We start from the raw sequence: 24,577 nt of genomic DNA on the forward strand, positions 1-24,577 counted from the left end.
AACCATCTGACGGATATGAATTATTTCATGTTTAACAAAGATTTAATTAATCTAAATTACTACAAACAAAAGCCAGTAAGATTTTGTTACCTAAAAGTCACAGTGGAAGGAGATGGCTACCATGGAAACACGAGGATAAACAAGCCCTGCCTAACAAAGCAGGAGCCTATCAGTGTCGCATAGAACACTGTAGCAATCTTCAGGTTTCACTCTTTAAATGCACCTTTTGCTATCATGCCCTGAAGTATCCCATTGCAATGAATTAACGGTTAGCGTGTCTAATATAGTTGATTAACACACGGCATTAGTTTAGTGGCGACAGGAGTTAAATACAATGTTTACAACCAGACAAACTCATTTCTACCACTATCAGTCCTTGTGTGTATAGTCATTACATAGTTTGTTTTTTAAGAACTGAGAGACACTCACATTTTTGACGTGTGTTTGAGGTCCCAATGAATTGATTAACGTGGACCCCGACTTAAACAAGTTGAAAAACTTATTGTGGTGTTACCATTTAGTGGTCAATTGTACGGAATATGTACTGTACTGTGCAATCTACTAATACAAGTCTCAATCAATCAAGTCATTGTCCTGTTGGAACACCCAACTGCGCCCAAGACCCAACCTCCGGGCTGATGATTTTAGCTTGTCCTGAAGAATTTGGAGGTAATTTGCAATTATTGGCAGAAAAACAGGCCCAGAGCATAATACTACCACCACCATGCTTGACGGTAGAGTTGGTGTTCTTGGGACTAAAGTCCTCACCTTTTCTCCTATTGCTGGGTATTGTGGCCAAACAGCTCAATTTTTGTTTCATCTGACCACAGAACTTTCCTCCAGAAGGTCTTATCTTTGTCCATGTGATGTCAAATGAAACAAAAATTTGGCCACAATACCCAGCAATATGTTTGGAGGAGAAAAGGTGAGACTATTAATCCCAGGAACATTATGCCCACCGTCAAGCATGGTGGTGGTAGTATTAACGCTTTGGGCCTGTTTTGCTGCCAATGGAACTGATGCTTTACAGAGAGTAAAAGGGACAATGAAAAGGGAGGATTACCTCCAAATTCTTCAGGACAAGCTAAAATCATCAGCCCGGAGGTCGGGTCTTGGGCGCAGTTGGGTGTTCCAACAGGACAATGACATCAAAAGTGGTAAAGGAATGGCTAAATCAGGCTATAATGAAGGTTTTAGAATGGCCTTCCCAAAGTCCTGACTTAAACGTGTGGACAATGCTGAAGAAACAAGTCCATGTCAGAAAACCAAGATATTTAGCTGAACTGCACCAATTTTGTCAAAAGGAGTGGTCAAAAATTCAAGCAGAAGCTTGTGGATGGCTACCAAAAGCGCCTTATTGCAGTGAAACTTGCCAAGGGACATGTAAGCAAATATTAACATTGCTGTACGTATACTTTTGACCCAGCACATTTGCTCACATTTTCAGTAGACCCATAATAAATTCATAAAAGAAGCAAACTTCATGAATGTTTTTTGTGACCAACAAGTATGTGCTCCAATCACTCTATCACAAAAAAAATAAGAGTTGTAGAAATTATTGGGTAACTCAAGACAGCCATGACATTATGTTCTTTACAAGTGTATGTAAACTTTTGACCGCGACTGTATATCCGATTTTATCACATTTACCGTATTTTTCGGACTATAAGTCGCAGTTTTTTTCATAGTTTGGCCGGGCTCCAGTGCAACTTATGTTTTTTTCCTTCTTTATTATGCATTTTCGGCAGGTGCGACTTATACTCCGAAAAATACGGTACATCTGTTTATATTAGAGATGTCCGATAATGGCTATTTTGCCGATATTCCGATATTGTCCAACTCTTAATTACCTATTCCGATATCAACCGATACCTATACATACAGTCGTGGAATTAACACATTATTATGCCTAATTTTGTTGTGATGCCCCGCTGGATGCATTAAACAATGTAACAAGGTTTTCCAAAATAAATCAACTCAAGTTATGGAAAAAAAATGCCATATTTATTATTGAAGTCACAAAGTGCATTATTTTTTTTTAACATGCTCTCCCTGAGAGAGCATGAGGAGGTTGAGGGGTGGGGTTGAGGTGGAGGTGGGGGGGGTGTATATTGTAGCATCCCGGATGAGTTAGTGCTACAAGGGATTCTGGGTATTTGTTCTGTTGTGTTTATGTTGTGTTACGGTGCGGATGTTCTCCCGAAATGTGTTTGTCATTCTTTTTTGGTGTGGGTTCACAGTGTGGCGCATATTTGTAACAGTGTTAAAGTTGTTTATACGGCCACCCTCAGTGTGACCTGTATGGCTGTTGACCAAGTATGCATGGCATTCACAAGCCGATATTATCGGACATCTCTAGTGTATATTCAGTTATATAAAATCATCTTATATAGAGCTGAAAACCTGTAGTAAGTTTCTACTCGTACCTTGTCCAGGTCACCATGGGTTCAGGATAGCCATCAACCGCACAAGTCAACATGGCAGATTGGCCCACATCTGCGGTGGCATTCACCTCTGACTGCCACACTCGGATAGTCGGGAGCACTGATTCACACAAACAGAAAAATAAATAAGGTGGGTGCATGTCAAAGAAGTAGGTTGGAAAGCAGAACCCTATTTTCGGCACACACACGGTCCCTGAGCTCAGAACTAGCAGCAGACACACATCATTAGAATGCAAGCTTCACTGTTGCCGTGGGAAACCGTTTCCACATAGATGATGAACACATTGTCGTCAACATCCACGCTTGTCACGCCAGAATACACACAGTACACAAAATACACAAAGGTAGTCAGTCATACAGTGGAGAAAGGTTTCCTCACCGTTCACGATGACCTTGATAACCCGTAGATCAATCTCGCCGCGGGCCATCAAGCGTCCTTCGCAGGTGTACGAGCCCTCGTCGGTCTTTTTTATGCCGCGGATTTGAAGGTGGTTGTTGCTCAGCACCCTAAAACGAACTGATAGGGGAGATAAAAACATTGTGAGGGAAAGGCTAACAATGTCAACATTAAATAGAATGAATACAATAGTTAGTTTTTTTTCTGCAGAGCTGCTGGATTTTTATATTTATATATTGTAATATGGATATATTTATTGGATACAAACACATGTCCAAAATGTAGAAAACCTTCACAAAGCACCTTCAATTTGATGAAATGTTGACTTCATAAATTCAATCATGTGTTAATTCAAAACGTTATTGATACAAGCCCCGAGTGAGTTTGTTATTATTTTTTTGCAACAATAATACAATACGCTCTGATATTGCTTGGGGTCTAAGGTGACTAACAGTCACATTCAAAACCAAATTAATGTTTTTTTTCTCCTTATCACAGAATAAAAGTGAGACAGAGCGAGCGCACAGCCAGTCAACAATTACTGGAATTATAAGTCACCTGGTTGCGTTTTGACCAGGCAGTTTTCTTCTCAACAAAATACTATTATTTACTATTATTATTCCACATGAGGTGCTTTGTTCCCCTTATGTTTACTAATTGATTGTGGATACTTGTTTTATTTGTTATATTTTCGGATAAAAGTTGTTGCGGATTTAAAATGTCCAGACAGCATTGTGTGTATTAGTTGCTGCAACTAATGTACAATCTTCCATCCATCCATCCATCTTCTTCCGCTTATCTGAGGTCAGGCCTCGGGGGCAGCAGCCTAAGCAGGGAAGCCCAGACTTCCCTCTCCCCAGCCACTTCGTCCAGCTCTTCCTGTGGGACCCCGAGGCGTTCCCAGGCCAGCCGGGAGACATAGTCTTCCCAACATGTCCTGGGTCTTCCCCGCGGCCTCCTACCGGTCGGACGTGCCCTAAACACCTCCCTAGGGAGGCGTTCGGGTGGCATCCTGACCAGATGCCCGAACCACCTCATCTGGCTCCTCTCGATGTGGAGGAGCAGCGGCTTTACTTTGAGTTCCTCCCGGATGACAGAGCTTCTCACCCTATCTCTAAGGGAGAGACCCGCCACCCGGCGGAGGAAACTCATTTTCCCGTGATCTTGTCCTTTCGGTCATAACCCAAAGCTCATGACCATAGGTGAGGATGGGAACGTAGATCGACCGGTAAATTGAGAGCTTTGCCTTCCGGCTCAGCTCCTTCTTCACCACAACGGATCGATACAGCGTCCGCATTACTGAAGACGCCGCACCGATCCGCCTGTCGATCTCACGATCCACTCTTCCCTCACTCGTGAACAAGACTCCGAGGTACTTGAACTCCTCCACTTGGGGCAAGATCTCCTCCCCAACCCGGAGATGGCACTCCACCCGTTTCCGGGCGAGAACCATGGACTCGGACTTGTGAGGTGCTGATTCTCATCCCAGTCGCTTCACACTCGGCTGCGAACCGATCCGGTGAGAGCTGAAGATCCTGGCCAGATGAAGCCATCAGGACCACATCATCTGCAAATAGCAGAGACCTAATCCTGCAGTCACCAAACCAGATCCCCTCAACGCCTTGACTGCGCCTAGAAATTCTGTCCATAAAAGTTATGAACAGAATCGGTGACAAAGGGCAGCCTTGGCGGAGTCCAACCCTCACTGGAAACGTGTCCGACTTACTGCCGGCAATGCGGACTAAGCTCTGGCACTGAGCATACAGGGAGCGGACTGCCACAATCAGACAGTCCGATACCCCATACTCTCTGAGCACTCCCCACAGGACTTCCCGAGGGACACGGTCGAATGCCTTCTCCAAGTCCACAAAACACATGTAGACTGGTTGGGCAAACTCCCATGCACCCTCAAGGACCCTGCCGAGAGTATAGAGCTGGTCCACAGTTCCACGACCAGGACGAAAACCACACTGTTCCTCCTGAATCCGAGGTTCGACTATCCGGCGTAGCCTCCTCTCCAGTACACCCGAATAGACCTTACCGGGAAGGCTGAGGAGTGTGATCCCACGATAGTTAGAACACACCCTCCGGTTCCCCTTCTTAAAGAGAGGAACCACCACCCCGGTCTGCCAATCTAGTGGTACCGCCCCCGATGTCCACGCGATGCTGCAGAGTCCGGAGCGACTTATACTCCGAAATATACGGTACTCCTCGTCCTCCAGTGATATTAATGCTTAAAAGATAGAGGAGTGAATTGGTCACTTCGAAGCTGACTCTGCACTGTGCATGGACATATTCTATCAGGACGCTACAATGCATTTACGACATGTTCCTTGCACTTTGTTGCAGGTTGTCGCTCTCAATTATAGCTACAGTCAAAAAGTAACAACATATCTCCTATATGAAAAAAACTTGTTGCAATATGCATTTTCTTGCGTCTGTATCATTCCAGTGTATCCAATAGTGAAAAGTGGGTTCCATTGTAGATCACATTCTAGAACTGCTTTTTAAAAAAAAATGCTCAGACAAAGTGCTACCTACTCAGTGGCCTAGTGCAGTGTTTTTCAACCTTTTTTGAGCCGAGGCACATTTTTTTCATTGAAAATATCCGGAGGCACACCACCAGCAGAAATCATTCAAAAAAACAAACTCAGTTGACAGTAAAAAGTCATTGGATATGACTTTAAAGCATAACCAAGCATGCATCACCATAGCTCTTGTCTCAAAGTAGGTGTACTGTCATCACCTGTCACATCACACCCTGACTTATTTGGACTTTTTTGCTGTTTTCCTGTGTGTAGTGTTTTAGTTCTTGTCTTGCGCTCCTATTTTGGTGGCTTTTTCTGTTTTGTTGGTGTTTTTCATGTCTTCCTTAAACGCTATTCCCCGCATCTGCCTTGTTTTAGCAATCAAGACTATTTAAGTTGTTTTTATCCTTCTTTGTGGGGACATTGTTGATTGTCATGTCATGTACTGTACATTGTGGACGCCGTCTTTGCTCCACAGTAAGTCTTTGCTGTCGTCCAGCATTCTGTTTTTGTTTACTTTGTATCCAGTTAGGTTTTAGTTTCGTTCTGCGTAGCCTTCCCTAAGCTTAAATGCGCTGTTGCCGACATCTACAAATCAATTAGCTACCTGCTGCCACCTACAGATATGGAAGAGTATTACACGGTTACTCTGCCGAGCTCTGGACAGCACAGACACTCAACAACAACACATCATTTGCAGACTATAATTACTGGTTTGCAAAAAATATTTTTACCCCAAATAGGTGAAATGACATAATCTCCCACGGCACACCAGACTGTATCTCACGGCACACGCGGCACAGTCTTTGAAAAACACTGGCCTAGTGGTTAGAGTGTCCGCCCTGTGATGGGTAGGTTGTGAGTTCCAACCCCGGCCGAGTCATACCAAAGACTATAAAAATGGGAGCCATTACCTCCCTGCTTGGCACTCAGCATCAAGGGTTGGAATTGGGGGTTAAATCACCAAAAATGATTCCCGGGCGCGGCCACCGCTGCTGCCCACTGCTCCCCTCACCTCCCAGGGGGTGAACAAGGGTGATGGGTCAAATGCAGAGGGCAAATTTCACCACACCTAGTGTGTGTGTGTGTGTGACAATCATTGGTACTTTAACGTAACTTACATGTTACATTCTAAAATTCAGGCCCTAAGTGAACTAATAGCAGCAACAATTATGTCTACTAATCCCCTGCCTTTAATTTCCTCGTTTTACAGTCAGATCATACGATTTGATGGTATGCATGAGGTTTGTTTTCAGGCATACCATCCATTTTAACCAAATCCTCCTTTATTTTCCATGTGGCAGTCCAATTTTCAAACTACAGGTTGCAAAATGCAATCTCTCCCACAGCTTGACAGAGTTGAACACCCTGTTGAATTTCAATTTGTTTTTCTGTTAGCACTGTGTCTGTCTTCAAGCTGCATACATTCTGTGAAAAACATTTTTTTTTTTCCAGGCTTACCATCTTTTTCCAACTGTATTTTTGCTCCTTTGTACTTCCAGAGGACGGTCGGTGGAGGTGAGCTAATGACATCACACACGATGATGGCGGCGTCTCCTTCGGTGTACTCTTGAGGCGATGGCGCATTTGTGAAGGTAATTCTCTCTGAAATAATAATGGTACAATGTCCAACATGGTTAAAAACTGTTTCACATGATCACCTCATGAAGAACATCTTCTTAAATATACATTTAATTTGGATGTTCAAATATTAGTGTATTAATGTTTGGGGAACAGATCTGTTTTAAACAATCACTTTTCCAACTTTAAAGGGGAACATTATCACCAGACCTATGTAAGCGTCAATATATACCTTGATGTTGCAGAAAAAAGACCATATATTTTTTCAACCGATTTCCGAACTCTAAATGGGTGAATTTTGGCGAATTAAACGCCTTTCTAATATTCGCTCTCGGAGTTGTGACGTCACATCGGGAAGCAATCCGCCATTTTCTCAAACACCGAGTCAAATCAGCTCTGTTATTTTCCGTTTTTCCGACTGTTTTCCGTACCTTGGAGACATCATGCCTCGTCGGTGTGTTGTCGGAGGGTGTAACAACACGAACAGGGACGGATTCAAGTTGCACCAGTGGCCCAAAGATGCGAAAGTGGCAAGAAATTGGACGTTTGTTCCGCACACTTTACCGACGAAAGCTATGCTACGACAGAGATGGCAAGAATGTGTGGATATCCTGCGACACTCAAAGCAGATGCATTTCCAACCATAAAGTCAAAGAAATCTGCCGCCAGACCCCCATTGAATCTGCCGGAGTGTGTGAGCAATTCAGGGACAAAGGACCTCGGTAGCACGGCAAGCAATGGCGGCAGTTTGTTCCCGCAGACGAGCGAGCTAAACCCCCTGGATGTCTTGGCTCACACCGTCCCTTATGCCACCGAAGCTTCCCTGGCCTGCTGACATCAACTCCAAAACTGGACAGATCAGCTTTCAGGAAAAAAGCGCGGATGAGGGTATGTCTACAGAATATATTAATTGATGAAAATTGGGCTGTCTGCACTCTCAAAGTGCATGTTGTTGCCAAATGTATTTCATATGCTGTAAACCTAGTTCAGGGGTCGGCAACCCAAAATGTTGAAAGAGCCATATTGGACCAAAAATACAAAAACAAATCTGTCTGGAGCCGCAAAAAAATTAAAAGCCATATTACATACAGATAGTGTGTCATGAGATATAAATTGAATGAAGAGGACTTAAAGGAAACTAAATGAGCTCAAATATAGCTACAAATGAGGCATAATGATGCAATATGTACATATAGCTAGCCTAAATAGCATGTTAGCATCGATTAGCTTGCAGTCATGCAGTGACCAAATATGTCTGATTAGCACTCCACACAAGTCAATAACATCAACAAAACTCACCTTTCATGCACAACGTTAAAAGTTTGGTGGACAAAATGAGACAGAAAAAGAAGTGGCATAAAACACGTCCTAGAAAGTCGTAGAAAGTTATACATGTAAACGAACGGTGAGTTCAAGGACCGCCAAAATTAGTAGGACAAAACGGCGCTCGCCAAATACTCGAATCAGTGAAGCATGTTTAATATAAACAGTGTGATTTATAACAATTAGGGAGGCTTGTGTCATGTTTGTCCTCCTACAGAAACCATATTAAAACAAAAAATGTTTTTTTTTCCCCCCTCATCTTTTTCCATTTTTCATACATTTTTTATAAAGCTCCAGAGAGCCACTAGGGCGGCGCTAAAGAGCCGCATGCGGCTCTAGAGCCGCGGGTTGCCGACCCCTGACCTAGTTCATAGTTGTTAGTTTCCTTTAATGCCAAACAAACACATACCAATCGTTGGTTAGAAGGCGATCGCCGAATTCGTCCTCGCCTTCTCCCGTGTCGCTGGCTGTCGTGTCGTTTTCCTCGGTTTCGCTTGCATACGGTTCAAACCGATATGGCTCAATAGCTTCAGTTTCTTCTTCAATTTCGTTTTCGCTACCTGCCTCCACACTACAACCATCCGTTTCAATACATGCCTAATCTGTTGAATCGCTTAAGCCGCTGAAATCCGAGTCTGAATCCGAGCTAATGTCGCTATAGCTTGCTGTTCTATGCGCCATGTTTGTTTGTGTTGGCATCACTATGTGACGTCACAGGAAAATGGACGGGTGTTTATAACGATGGTTAAAATCAGGCACTTTGAAGCTTTTTTTAGGGATATTGCATGATGGGTAAAATTTTGAAAAAAACTTCGAAAAATATAATAAGCCACTGGGAACTGATTTTTAATGGTTTTAACCGTTCTGAAATTGTGATAATGTTCCCCTTTAAAGCCCTTCATTATACAAAATGACGTATGACTGATGTTGTACAAATAATATGTGGCCTGGTTTTGAGCAGCAAACGTGGGTGAAATATATCATCATTCCCCGCCACTTGTTTATTCTAATTGTGAAAGACGAGGCACGTTTGAAGTTTCGGGTTTTAATGAGATCCATGAAGAAAAAATATCGATATTGCCATAGCTACCAACATTTGGTGTTTGCAATCCGCTAGATTCACCTGCATGTCACCTGATGTTGGCACACCTGCCCATGACTTGATGGCTATTGATGCTGTATACTTGCTCGCTACATAATGTGCACTTGTAGGAGGCATACAGGGTTAGTCTCCATGGCTTATTATCAATGTTGGGTTAGTTACTGAAAACTAGTAACTAGTTACAGTTACTAGTTACTTTATTTCAAAAGTAACTCAGTTACTTACACCAACAAGTAATGTGTTACTGTGAAAAGTAAATATTTAGTTACTTTTTTAAAAAAAAAATTTTTTTTTTTTAAAGCTCCCATTAATGCCTTTTTAGCCTTCATTTCAGTACTGTTATTGCACTGGAGAATAATACAATCTGTTTATCAACTTGACATGCATTTGCATCACTGAACTCTTCTAAGCAATGTGGTCTACGTACTACACACAAAGACAAAGATATGTTTCAAAGGGCCAATTTATTTCAGGCCAGAACAAATTGACAAAACTATTTTAAATAGCTGCTACATAACATACATAAGTAACAAACCGCATAATAACAACACAGCTGTAAACCAAGGAAGGCACACTACATACACAAAGCCTAACCAGGCATTTTTTTCTCTCAAGGAATTGTGAAATAAAATCATGTATTCAGGAGATCAACACTGTACTGAAGCCCAGAACACTCTACGCATTTCCCCAGTTTTAGTTTAGAGAAAAGGAACGATTGGCCTGGCCCACTAGCATCCCTCTTTATGTTTGTGAACTTTATAGTCTATACATTTAGAGTGATGTGATAATCAAACACTCTAGAAGTCTAGAATGAAAGAGTATATAAGAGAATTGACAGAGTGTGTGTACCTTCAGTGCTGAATGATGAGCAGAGGCAGAGTTCGGAGTATTTTCTTTAGCTTGCTTTTCATGTTTATGTGCTCACTGTCCACTGTGTCCAGTAACTTGGAAAATGTTTTCGTGCCATTTGCCGTTTGACGCCGGAATCATGCTAATTAGCTGCCTGAAAGCGGGTGACTCCACTGTAGAAATAGCCTACATGTCTTCTAGCACATACGCTGCAATGGCTCTATCAATGTTGTCCTGGCTAGCAGTGCCTCCGTTAAAATCCAGCCGGTGAAGTGGCATCGGAGTCTGTGTCTCTCTTTACTAGCTTCGTCGAAGCATGTTGCTTTTGTAGGTGTTTCAGCAGATTTGAATTGCTGTTTTGGGCAGTAGACGGGATCTTTGATCCAAGACACAACTTATATTTAACTAAAATGTTCTTTTCTTTGTGCTCGACAAAAGAAAAGAAGTGAGAATATCTCCATGTTAAGAAACTCGACTGCGGCTCCGTTGTTAGTAAACACAGACACGCGCCCCCCTTCCTCTCCACACCCACACCCACACCCAGACACACACAGAGTGCACCTCTTCTCCGGCTTGTGACACAAGAGATTCAGAAGGACGACACTGCAACTCTCCAATAAAACACACTCAGATCTTCTGTTTCTCGCTGATAGTACATAAAAATAACGTAAAATAACGCAGTAACGCATCATGTAGTAACGGTAACTGAGTTACTGAATACAAAAAAAACGCGTTAGACTACTAGTTACCGCCGAAACTAACGCCGTTACAGTAACGCATTACTTTGTAACGCGTTAGTCCCAACACTGCTTATTATTGATCTATTTTTTTTAATATCCACATAAAAACATTGCAATCCAGGAGTTTTTTTTCTCACACTAGTCAGGAGGGGCAATTTCTGGATGTCATTTCTAAAAGAGTTGGCACAAAACATTTTTTTTTTTTAATCAGGCTTTGCTACACATCTTGAAATAAACCTTGGAACTCAGCTACATATGTAGGAACTGTAAGTTGGATCATTTTGTTTTCTTGAGGGAATAGACCAACCTAGCATGTTGTTGTTTATGTGACTGCAATGCCACCTTGGACTGTACTCTCACACTATTAACGAGATCCACTATGGACTGGACTCTCACACTATTATGTTGGATCCACTATGGACTGGACTCTCACACTATTATGTTAGATCCACTATGGACTGGACTCTCACACTATTATGCTAGATCCACTATGGACTGAACTCTCACACTATTATGTTAGATCCACTATGGACTGGACTCTCACTATTATGTTAGATCCACTATGGACTGGACTCTCACACTATTATGTTAGATCCACTATGGACTGGACTCTCACTATTATGTTAGATCCACTATGGACTGGACTCTCACAATATTATGTTAGATCCACTATGGACTGGACTCTCACACTATTATGTTAGATCCGCTATAGACTGGACTCTCACTATTATGTTAGATCCACTATGGACTGGACTCTCACACTATTATGTTAGATCCACTATGGACTGGACTCTCACACTATTAACTAGAGCCACTCGACGTCCAGGGATGGGGGACCCCACATCTGCGGTCCCCTCCAAGGTTTCTCATTGTCATCCCATTGGCTTGAGTTTTTCCTTGCCCTGATGTGGGATCTGAGCCGAGGATGTCGTTGTGGCTTGTGCAGCCCTTTGAGACGCTCGTGATTTAGGGCAATATAAATAAACTTTGATTGATTGATTGATTTGTCTAATTATAATAACAATAATTATTATTATTATAGATTGTATTTGTAAAAAAGTGCTATAGTGTATTAAAATATAAATAGAAAGATAATAAAAATAAAAATAAAATAAAAACTAGAACTAGCACGCATATAACTAAAAAAAGGCTTTTTTAAAAAGAAGGGTTTTTAAGCCTTTTTTAAAATCATTTACAGTCTGTGGTACCCTCAGGTGGTCAGGGAGGTTAGTCTGTCCGGAGCGGAGGTGTCGCGTGGAGGATTTGGGGGTGATTATGATACAACTTTGAGAATATCCATAATAAATATATCCTAAAATGTCTGAGTACAACTCTTATTAATGTGATATATTTTTTTCCCATGACTGTATTATACAAGATTTTGCTTTGTATTCTACTTTCTGAAATGTTGGCGACAGCATTCTTTAGCAATCAGACACAATTTTCAGAGTAGGTCTACAATAATCCAGATAAGCTTCTCATTGTTTTCAGATATAATAAAGGTGGTGCAGGAGAAGATGCACTGTAGCACAATTAGCTATATCAACTTTGCAGCTTACCGAGATGAATGAAATAAGCTTATGAATGAAATAAGTTTATTTTGGTCATATAATCAACCATTTTGTGTGATCAGTTTAACAGTACAGCTTATACATATTAACAATCATACACATACACACACAAAAAGAAAAAGGAATAGGCTGAAGCCAAGGCTTGTATTTGCCTATCCTATACATTCACTGAAAATTAGATTGCCTGGAACATCTTTAAAAAAAATCAATGGGATGAAAGTAATTATTACTATATTTTATAATTTTCAATTATTTCACCTTTCAAGGTTTTCTTAAACCTTAACAAAGAACGACATGTCTTCAACTCATCACTGAGCGTGTTCCACCATTTAACTCCTAAAACTGAAATACATTTGTATTTTATATTCCTTCTTACTTTACATATTTCAAAAATCAATACCCCCTGTAAATTAGCTTTCTCCTCTTAATTGAAATAACTCAGGGGTCGGCAACCCGCGGCTCCGGAGCCGCATGCGGCTCTTTGATCACTCTGATGCGGCTCAGCAGCTTACTTGCTGAACCTCCCAATTTTCCCGTGAGACTTCCGGATTTCAGTGCCTCTCGCAGAAAACTCCCGGGATCAATATTGGCCGATTTTCACCCTTACAGCTATAATAAGGGCGTGCCGTGATGTTACAACATTTGGCGCCCTCTACAATCTGTATTAACAGCGTGCCAGCCCAACCACTTGTTATACAATATACATCTTCTGCTTGCACGCGTACGTGACAGCAAAGCATACGTGGTCAACAGCCACACAGGTTACACTGACGGTGACCATATAAAACAACTTTAACACTCTTACTAATAATGCGCCACACTTTGAACCAAAACCAAACAAGAATGACAAACACATTTCGGGAGAACATCTGCACCTTAACACAACATAAACACAACAGAACAAACACCCAGAATCCCATGCAGCCCTAACTCTTCCGGGATTCCGCCCCCCCCTCCTCTCTGTGCGAAGGTTGAGGTGGGCGGGGTTTGGTAGCGGGGGTGTATAATGTATCCCAGAAGAGTTAGGGCTGCATGGGATTCTGGGTATTTGTCCTGTTGTGTTTATGTTGTGTTACTGTGCAGATGTTCTCCCGAAATGTGTTTGTCATTCTTGTTTGGTGTGGGTTCACAGTGTGGCGCATTATTAGTAAGAGTGTTAAAGTTGTTTTTTTTATACCGCCACCGTCAGTGTAACCTGTGTGGTTGTTGAGCAAGTATGCCTTGCTGTCACCTATGTGAGCAAGCGGAAGCCCCATACAACGTGTGGCTGATCAGGCACGCTGGATGTAGTGGGCGCTATATGCTGTATCATCACAGCACGCATGACGCTGACAAGCGCTATTCAGTTAGAACCCGCGTGCCGCAACAGCTTAAAAATTCCATATAAAAGTGTGGCCAGCGTGACTGAGACCCCTGGTTTATACATAGCACAAAGCAAAAAAAAAACTTTGTATGCAGTGTTAATTCATTTAAAATTTCAAAATTTTTTGCGGCTCCCATTGTTTTCTATAATTTGTGAAACTGGTCAAAATGGCTCTTTGACTGGTAAAGGTTGCCGACCCCTGAAATAACTTAAGAATACAAGCTGGAAGGCTGTTGTTCTTTACTCCAAACATCATTTCCATTGTTTTTAAAAACACAATATCTAAAAATGTTAACACATTAGAACTTATAAATAATGGATTGGTATGTTCATAGTAGCACGCTTTGTGTATTATTCAAATGACCCTTTTTTTGAAGTTTAATTATGTGTTCTGTGTTTGTTTTATACCGTATTTTTCAGAGTATAAGTCGCACCAGAGTATAAGTCGCACCTGCCGAAAATGCATAATAAAGAAGGAAAAAAACATATATAAATCGCAGAGGAAAAACTAAAACACAGTCAAACTGTCAGGGACAAGTCTGACAGGATGGGATTCTGGGTATTTGTTTTGTTGTGTTTATGTTGTGTTATGGTGCAAATGTTCTCCCGAAATGTGTTTGTCATTCTTGTTTGGTGTGGGTTCACAAAAACTGCGACTTATAGTCCGAAAAATACGGTAAACATTTCCCCAAACTTCAACACAATATGTTAAATATGAAAAAATAAAATAATAATATAACATATGCAGACATTTCTTATTCAGCACGTGTCTTACTTTATAAAGAATAGCAATGGATTTGGATATTTTAGATCGTTGTATGTGGTGTATAGGATCGTGAACAAAACAGTGGTGTGTCTAGGGCAGGGGTCGGCAACCTTTACCAGTCAAAGAGCCATTTTGACCAGTTTCACAAATTAAAGTAAACAATGGGAGCCACAAAAATCTTTTGAAATTTAACATGAAATAACACTGTTTACAAATTTTTTTTTTTGCTTTGAGCTATGTATAAACCAAGGGTCTCAGACACGCGGCCCACACCTTAATATGAAAGTTTAATGCGAGTGCGGCCCGCGGGTTTTATATGAATGACGCTTGACAGCGTCATACTTGACAAGCTGTAGTCTGACGATTTTTCCGGCATACTACGAATTTCAGGGCAACTATTCTCTCGAAAGTGCCGTGATGGTACAGCATTTAGCGCTCACTACAACCACCGTGCCAGCCCAGCCACACGATGTTTGGGGCTTCTGCTTGCACAAGTAAGTGACAGCAAGGCATACTTGGTCAACAACCACACAGGTTACACTGACGGTGGCGGTATAAAAAACTTTAACACTTTTACTAATAATGCGCCACACTGTGAACCCACACCAAACAAGAATGACAAACACATTTCGGGAGAACATCTGCACCATAACACAACATAAACACAACAAAACAAATACCCAGAATCCCATCCAGCCCTAACTCTTCCGGGCTACATTATACACCCCCGCTACCAAACCCCGCCCGCCTCAACCGACGCACAGAGAGGGGGGTGGGGGGGTTAATGTAAGTGTTGACAAACATTGTTTTATCTGTTGTGGCCGCCTTTCGTCACCTGTTACTCACAGTTGCATTGCAAAATCATACAAAACAAACTATTTGTTTATTTTGTTTAGAGCGGGATTTGATTTTTTGCGTGGCATAGATTTGCTGTGCGCAGAGGACGCGTGAGCAGTGCGCAATTGCTTAGAGGGAACGTTGATAATACCTATAAACACACTCCGCAACCTTGTGGACAGCCTTCCCAGACGAGTTGAAGCTTTAATAGCTGCAAAAGGTGGCCCCATATCATATTGAACCCTATGGGTTAGGAATGGGATGGCACCTCAAGTTCATATGTGAGTCAAGGCAGGTGGCCAAATACTTTTGGCAATATAGTGTGTAATTATCCTTAAAACATACACAAGTTGCACAATAAGAGGTGTGCTGTAGCACAAGCATGGGATAATGTGTACATTCCTGTTTACTTTCTGTCTGTAAAATATATCATAATAGTTTTATTAGCATTTCTTTCATCTGGTAACATTTCATGATTAATCTCCATAAATTAACATTCTTAATAAATGCCAATAGAATTAGCACGCATTTTGATCATGGGAGTGTGGGTGTACGGTACTTCTTTGTTTTACCATAATAAGGGTTAAAAGCATTTACCTCTTAACTGCAGCAGTTAAGAGGTAACTGGCAGAACAGCAACACTCACACATAACGCGCTGTTAATGACATTGATTGGCTGCGTGTGAGCCGCATCATAGTGTAACAACCCAGCATTTACAGTTTGTTTGGTGTTGGAGTTGTCCGACTTTTTGTGTGGCCATAAACGCATCAGTGGCTGAGTCTAACGAGTGTGTCTGTTGGCGCAAGTGAGAGAGAGAGAGAGAAAGCGACTGCTGTTGATACGACCGATGACGTGGTTTATATGGCAGAAAATGATAAGGTTGGCTAAATAGTCATTTGTTGCTGTTTTTTTTTGGTTTGGTTACGGCCAACAAACTTAATCGATGGACCGCCTACCTGCCTTAAAGCGCCTCGACAGACATTGCAATAATTGAATAGTGTTGACTAACATGATTTTATCTGTTGTGGCCGTTTGTTGTCACCTGTTACTTAGAGTTGCATTGCAAAACCATACAGAACAAATTGTTATGTGTATATTTTGTGTAGAGTTTTGATAGAATTGTATGTGTCCACGGCATAGATTTGTTGTGTGCAGAGGACGCATGAGCAGTATGCAATTGCACAAGGGAAATTACACTTCAAAGACTGCTCCTTTGCATCAAAACAGTTGTTTTTCTCACTACAATAGGGCTCGACCATCCTTGCCCAGGCACACCCTCCTGGTTCCATCCATCCATCTTCTTCCGCTTATCCAAGGTCGGGTTGTGGGGGCAGCAGCCTAAGCAGGGAAGCCCAGACTTTCCTCTCACCAGCCACTTCGTCCAGCTCTTCCCGGGGGCGTTCCCAGGCCAGCCGGGAGACATAGTCTTTCCAACGTGTCCTGGGTCTTCCCTGTGGCCTCCTACCAGTCGGACGTGCCTTAAACACCTCCCTAGGGAGGCGTTCGGGTGGCATCCTGACCAGATGCCCGAACCACCTCATCTGGCTCCTCTCCATGTGGAGGAGCAGCGGCTTTACTTTGAGCTCCCCCCGGATGGCAGAGCTTCTCACCCTATCTCTAAGGGAGAGACCCACCACCCGGCGGAGGAAACTCATTTACCCGTGATCTTGTCCTTTCGGTCATAACCCAAAGCTCATGACCATAGGTGAGGATGGGAACGTAGATCGACCGGTAAATTGAGAGCTTTGCCTTCCGGCTCAGCTCCTTCTTCACCACAACGGATCGATCCAGCGTCCGCATTACTGAAGACGACGCACCGATCCGCCTGTCGATCTCACGATCCACTCTTCCCTCACTCGTGAACAAGACTCCGAGGTACTTGAACTCCTCCACTTGGGGCAGTGTCTCCTCCCCAACCCGGAGATGGCACTCCACCCTTTTCCGGGCAAGAACCATGGATTCGGACTTGGAGGTGCTGATTCTCATCCCAGTCACTTCACACTCGGCTGCGAACCGATCCAGGGAGAGCTGTAGATCCTGGCCATATGAAGCCATCAGGACCACATCATCTGCAAAAAGCAGAGACCTAATCCTGCAGCCACCAAACCGGATCCCCTCAACGCCTTGACTGCGCCTAGAAATTCTGTCCATAAAAGTTATGAACAGAATCGGTGACAAAGGGCATCCTTAGTCCCTTAGTCCAACCCTCACTGGAAACGTGATCGTACAGGGAGTGGACCGCCACAATCAGACAGTCCGATACCCCATACTCTCTGAGCAGTCCCCACATGACTTCCAGAGGTACACGGTCGAATGCCTTCTCCAAGTCCACAAAGCACATGTAGACTGGTTGGGCAAACTCCCATGCACCCTCAAGGACTCTGCCGAGAGTATAGAGCTGGTCCACAGTTCCACGACCAGGACGAAAACCACACTGTTCCTCCTGAATCCGAGGTTCGACTATCCGGCGTAGCCTCCTCTCCAGTACACCTGAATAGACCTTACCGGGAAGGCTGGGGAGTGTGATCCCACGATAGTTGGAACATACCCTCTGGTTCCCCTTCTTAAAGAGAGGAACCCTACTGGTTTTGGAGTATATTCGCTCTCGGAGCGATGACGTCACAACGTGCCGTCACATCGGGAAGCAATCCGCCATTTTCTCAAACACCGAGTCAAATCAGCTCTGTTATTTTCCGTTTTTTTCGACTGTTTTCCGTACCTTGGAGACATCATGCCTCGTCGGTGTGTTGTCGGAGGGTGTAACAACACGAACAGGGACGGATTCAAGTTGCACCAGTGGCCCAAAGATGCGAAAGTGGCAAGAAATTGGACGTTTGTTCCGCACACTTTACCGACGAAAGCTATGCTACGACAGAGATGGCAAGAATGTGTGGATATCCTGCGACACTCAAAGCAGATGCATTTCCAACGATAAAGTCAAAGAAATCTGCCGCCAGACCCCCATTGAATCTGCCGGAGTGTGTGAGCAATTCAGGGACAAAGGACCTCGCTAGCACGGCAAGCAATGGCGGCAGTTTGTTCCCGCAGACGAGCGAGCTAAACCCCCTGGATGTCTTGGCTCACACCGTCCCTTATGCCACCGAAGATGATCAAGAGAAGAATATCGACCCTAGCTTCCCTGGCCTGCTGACATCAACTCCAAAACTGGACAGATCAGCTTTCAGGAAAAGAGCGCGGATGAGGGTATGTCTACAGAATATATTTATTGATGAAAACTGGGCTGTCTGCACTCTCAAAGTGCATCCATCCATCCATCCATTTTCTACCGTTTATTCCCTTTTGGGGTCGCGGGGGGCGCTGGAGCCTATCTCAGCTACAATCGGGCGGAAGGCGGGGTACACCCTGGACAAGTCGCCACCTCATCGCAGGGCCAACACAGATAGACAGACAACATTCACACTCACATTCACACACTAGCATGTTGTTGCCAAATGTATTTCATATGCTGTAAACCTAGTTCATAGTTGTTAGTTTCCTTTAATGCCAAACAAACACATACCAATCGTTGGTTAGAAGGCGATCGCCGAATTCGTCCTCGCTTTCTCCCGTGTCGCTGGCTGTCGTGTCGTTTTCGTCGGTTTCGCTTGCATACGGTTCAAACCGATATGGCTCAATAGCTTCAGTTTCTTCTTCAATTTCGTTTTCGCTACCTGCCTCCACACTACAACCATCCGTTTCAATACATGCGTAATCTGTTGAATCGCTTAAGCCGCTGAAATCCGAGTCTGAATCCGAGCTAATGTCGCTATAGCTTGCTGTTCTTTCCGCCATGTTTGTTTGTGTTGGCATCACTATGTGACGTCACAGGAAAATGGACGGGTGTTTATAACGATGGTTAAAATCAGGCACTTTGAAGCTTTTTTTAGGGATATTGCGTGATGGGTAAAATTTTGAAAAAAACTTCGAAAAATATAATAAGCCACTGGGAACTGATTTTTAATGGTTTTAACCATTCTGAAATGGTGATAATGTTCCCCTTTAAAAAAAGCAAAACTGCTTGGTGTGCTATTAGACAGTCAACTGTCATGGTCCCATCATATTGATGGTATTTCAATGAAAATGGGAAGAGGTTTAGCCATGGCCACCTTCTTGACATCCTCAACAATGGGTCAAGTCATACAGTCCTTGGTTTTCTGTCATCTTCATTACTGTCCTATAATATGGTCCGCTACGACTAAGTCTGACCTGAACAAACTGCAACTTGTTCAGAACAGAGCGGCGAGACTGGTACTTAAATGTTCTTTGCGCACTAATATTTCATTTATGCATTCACGCCTGTCCTGGTTGTCTGCTGAACAAAAGATGCATTGTAGTCTCCTTATGTTCTTTAGAACTATCATGTTAGATCAATCACCAGATTACTTTTACAAACAGTTTTTAAAATAAACTAACATATTCATGACACTAGGAATGCCAGCAATGGCTATTTGGCACTTCCTGTTCCCAGGACCAATCTCCTCAATCATACAGTCATGTATAGATGTACATCATTCTGGAATGGGTTGCCAGCTCACATTAATCTCTCACAAAGTAAATTGTCATTCAAGACAGCTTTTGCAGCTGCCCACATGACGTGAATTTTTAATACTGGGTTTAACTAGCTTTTTTACAAACCCCGTTTCCATATGAGTTGGGAAATTGTGTTAGATGTAAATATAAACGGAATACAATGATTTGCAAATCATTTTCAACCCATATTCAGTTGAATATGCTACAAAGACAACATATTTGATGTTCAAACTGATTAACATTTTTTTTGTTTTTGCAAATAATCATTAACTTTAGAATTTGATGCCAGCAACACGTGACAAAGAAGTTGGGAAAGGTGGCAATAAATACTGATAAAGTTGAGGAATGCTCATCAAACACTTATTTGGAACATCCCACAGGTGAGCAGGCTAATTGGGAACAGGTGGGTGCTAAAAGTAGATTCCATGAAATGCTCAGTCATTCACAAACAAGGATGGAGCGAGGGTCACCACTTTGTCAACAAATGCGTGAGCAAATTGTTGAACAGTTTAAGAAAAACCTTTCTCAACCAGCTATTGCAAGGAATTTAGGGATTTCACCATCTACGGTCCGTAATATCATCAAAGGGTTCAGAGAATCTGGGGAAATCACTGCACGTAAGCAGCTAAGCCCGTGACCTTCCATCCCTCAGGCTGTACTGCATCAACAAGCGACATCAGTGTGTAAAGGATATCACCACATGGGCTCAGGAACACTTCAGAAACCCACTGTCAGTAACTACAGCTGGTCGCTACATCTGTAAGTGCAAGTTAAAACTCTCCTATGCAAGGCGAAAACCGTTTATCAACAACACCCAGAAACGCCGTCGGCTTCGCCGGGCCTGAGCTCATCTAAGATGGACTGATACAAAGTGGAAAAGTGTTCTGTGGTCTGACGAGTCCACATTTCAAATTGTTTTTGGACCAAAGAGGAAAAGAACCATCCGGATTGTTATAGGCGCAAAGTTGAAAAGCCAGCATCTGTGATGGTATGGGGGTGTATTAGTGCCCAAGACATGGGTAACTTACACATCTGTGAAGGCACCATTATGGCTGAAAGGTACATATAGGTTTTGGAGCAACATATGTTGCCATCCAAGCAACGTTACCATGGACGCCCCTGCTTATTTCAGCAAAACAATGCCAAGCCACGTGTTACATCAACGTGGCTTCATAGTAAAATAGTGCGGGTACTACTGCCTGTAGTCCCGACCTGTCTCCCATTGAAAATGTGTGGCGCATTATGAAGCCTAAAATAGCACAACGGAGACCCCCGAACTGTTGAACAACTTAAGCTGTACATCAAGCAAGAATGGGAAAGAATTCCACCTGAGAAGCTTAAAAAAAATGTGTCTCCTCAGTTCCCAAACGTTTACTGAGTGTTGTTAAAAGGAAAGGCCATGTAACACAGTGGTGAACATGCCCTTTCCCAACTACTTTGTCACGTGCAAATTATTATAAAAAAAAAAAAAAAAAAGTTTATGAGTTTGAACATCAAATATGTTGTCTTTGTAGTGCATTCAATTGAATATGGGTTGAAAAGGATTTGCAAATCATTGTATTCCGTTTATATTTACATCTAACACAATTTCCCAACTCATATGGAAACGGGGTTTGTATCTTATGTTGTATTTTTCCTTTGTATAATGTTTGGTAATGCATGTATTTTTATTTTGTATGCTCCTTTATGGACCCCAGGAAGACTAGCAGTCGCCTTGGCGTCAGCTAATGGGCATCCATTCAATAAACAATAAACAATAAACAATAAGTTAGAATGCCAAAAAAAACCAAAAAAAAACTTTAGTCATTTTGTCTCTCATAAGTATTGTGAACGATAGGCACAATTCCAGAAAAAGTGCAGTTCCCCTTTAAAAACACATTTTACGACCCAAACTAACAACTTCTTTGTGAGCTCTTTCTCCACTTGAAATTAGTTTTCTCAGCTTCAATCTCCCCAAGTAATATAATCAAGTTCCTCCAACTCACTGTTTACTGGAGTGGACTGGACAGTAACGTAACTAACAAGCTTATTGATGGAATTTGCTGGTGGCACTGAGGCAGCGCGGCGACCTTAAAACACTTGACTCGGGTCAAATGTTGCACGCCAGCATTGAGCTGTAATCTCACATCATAACGGTCAGTAGATTTAAAAGATGAAATTGCCTTCTAACAGCCAGAGCCGACAGGTGAAAATAGTAAATAGGGTTGAAAAAGGTAGTGTTTTGGTAACTGCAGGGCGTGACATTGTGGGAGAAGAGAGTCTGACTACGGCAGTTGCTCTTTTCATGTTAAGAAAACAAAACAAAGTTTAAATATTTGAGTTTCTAAGCTGTGAACTATATTTTTCGGACTATAAATCGCAGTTTTTTTCATAGTTTGGGAGTGCGACTTATACTCAGGAGCGACTTATGTGTGAAATTATTAACACATTACCATAAAATATCAAATAATATTATTTAGCTCATTCACGTAAGAGACTAGTCCAGGGGTCGGCAACCCAAAATGTTGGAAGAGCCATATTGGACCAAAAATACAAAAACCAAATCTGTCTCGAGCCGCAAAAAAATTAAAGCCTTCTATAAGTGATATAATGAAGGTATAAGTGTCTTTATTAGCTATATTAGCTAAAAAATTAAAGCCTTCTATAAGTGATATAATGAAGGTATAAGTGTCTTTATTAGCTATATTAGCCTACTATCAAAATGATAGTTTAAGTTAAGTTAAGGAAATTAAATGGGCTCAATAATACCTACAAACGAGGCATAATGATGCAATATGTACATGCACCTAGCCTAAATAGCATGTTAGCATCGATTAGCTTGCCAAATATGCCTGATTAGCACTCTAAACAAGTCAATAACATCAACAAAGTTCACCTTTGTGCATTAGTGCACAGCATAAAAAGTTTGGTGGACAAAATGAGACAAAGAATGCGTGACATAAAATATGTCTTTCTGTGGCATTGTTGTACATGTAAACAAACTACGGTCAGTTCAAGGACGGGCAAAATTAGAAGGACAATGCGGCGCTCACCAAATACTCTCATCAAATAGTCATGTTTAGTATAAACAGTGGGATTTCTAACAAGTAGGGATGTTTGTCCTCCTACAGAAACCATATTAAAACAAAAATATATTTTTCCCCTATCTTTTTTTATTTTCATACATTTTTGAAAAAGCTCCAGGGAGCCACTAGGACGGCGCTAAAGAGCCGCAAGTGGCTCGAGAGCCGCAGGTTGCAGACCCCTGGACTAGTCTTATACAATTTCATGGGATTTAGTGATTAGGAGTGACAGATTGTTTGGTAAACGTATAGCATGTTCTATATCAGGGGTCACCAACGCGGTGCCCGTAAGGACCAGATGAGTCGCCCGCTGGCCTGTTCTAAAAATAGCTCAAATAGCAGCACTTACCAGTGAGCTGCCTCTATTTTTTAAATGTTATTTATTTACTAGCAAGCTGGTCTCGCTTTGCTCGACATTTTTAATTCTAAGAGAGACAAAACTCAAATAGAAATCCAAGAAAATATTTTAAAGACTTGGTCTTCACTTGTTTAAATAAATGCATTTCTTTTTTTACTTTGCTTCTTATAACTTTCAGAAAGACAATTTTAGAGAAAAAATACAACCTTAAAAATGATTTTAGGATTTTTAAACACATATACCTTTTTACCTTTTTAAATTGTCCTTCCTCTTCTTTCCTGTCAATTTAAATCAATGTTCAAGTATTTTTTATTTTTTATTGTAAAGAATAATAAATACATTTTAACTTAATTGTTCATTTTAGCTCCTGTTTTTTCAAAGAAGAATATTTGTGAAATATTTCTTCAAACTTATTGTGATTAAAATTCAAAAAAATTATTCTGGCAAATCTAGAAAATCTGTAGAATCAAATTTAAATCTTATTTCAAAGTCTTTTGAATTACTTTTAAAATTTTTGTTCTGGAAAATATAGAAGAAATAATGATTTGTCTTTGTTAGAAATATAGCTTGGTCCAATTTGTTATATATTCTAACAAAGTGCAGATTGGATTTCAACCTATTTAAAAAATGTCATCAAAATTCTAAAATTAATCTTAATCAGGGAAAATTACTAATGATGTTCCATAAATTCTTTTTTTAATTTTTTCAAAAAGATTTGAATTAGCTAGTTTTTCTCTTCTTTTTTTCGGTTGAATTTTGAATTTTAAAGAGTCGAAATTGAAGATAAACTATGTTTCACAATTTTATTTTCATTTTTTTCGTGTTTTCTCCTCTTTTATAAAATTCTTAGTGGCGAGCTAGTTAAAATGGGATATTGTGATTTCACAAGACTGTCTTAGAAGTGATCATTTGAAAATGTTCAATTTGAAAAATGTGCACTTAGAGAACATATAAAAATAAAGTGTTGCATATTGATTACATTTTTTTTAACCAAATACAATATTTTAAGTTTTACCAATTTTATTTTGTTACACACAGTCAAACTGGTTTTTAAATGCTTGGATAACTCTGCTCCCCAATTGCTCTGCAAGGCAATTACAAGACTGCAAAGTGGTACCAGATCTA

General features: G+C 41.5%; 1 protein-coding gene across 8 annotated transcripts in view; it reads right to left on the reverse strand.

The window, feature by feature from the left end:
• The window catches only part of ncam1b (neural cell adhesion molecule 1b), a 354,414-nt gene that overhangs the window by 152,864 nt on the left and 176,973 nt on the right, over nt 1–24,577 (reverse strand). For all 8 annotated transcript variants that reach the window (XM_061973163.1, XM_061973161.1, XM_061973162.1 and 5 more), the window contains exons 4-6: nt 6,831–6,974; nt 2,824–2,961; nt 2,427–2,544 (exon numbers count right to left, since the gene is read on the reverse strand). In XM_061973163.1, the coding sequence (XP_061829147.1) occupies nt 2,427–2,544; nt 2,824–2,961; nt 6,831–6,974 (400 nt within the window). The remainder of the gene's footprint in view (nt 1–2,426; nt 2,545–2,823; nt 2,962–6,830; nt 6,975–24,577) is intronic.

The sequence above is a fragment of the Nerophis lumbriciformis genome, linkage group LG17 (assembly GCF_033978685.3).
Source record: "Nerophis lumbriciformis linkage group LG17, RoL_Nlum_v2.1, whole genome shotgun sequence".
Lineage (NCBI taxonomy): Eukaryota > Metazoa > Chordata > Actinopteri > Syngnathiformes > Syngnathidae > Nerophis > Nerophis lumbriciformis.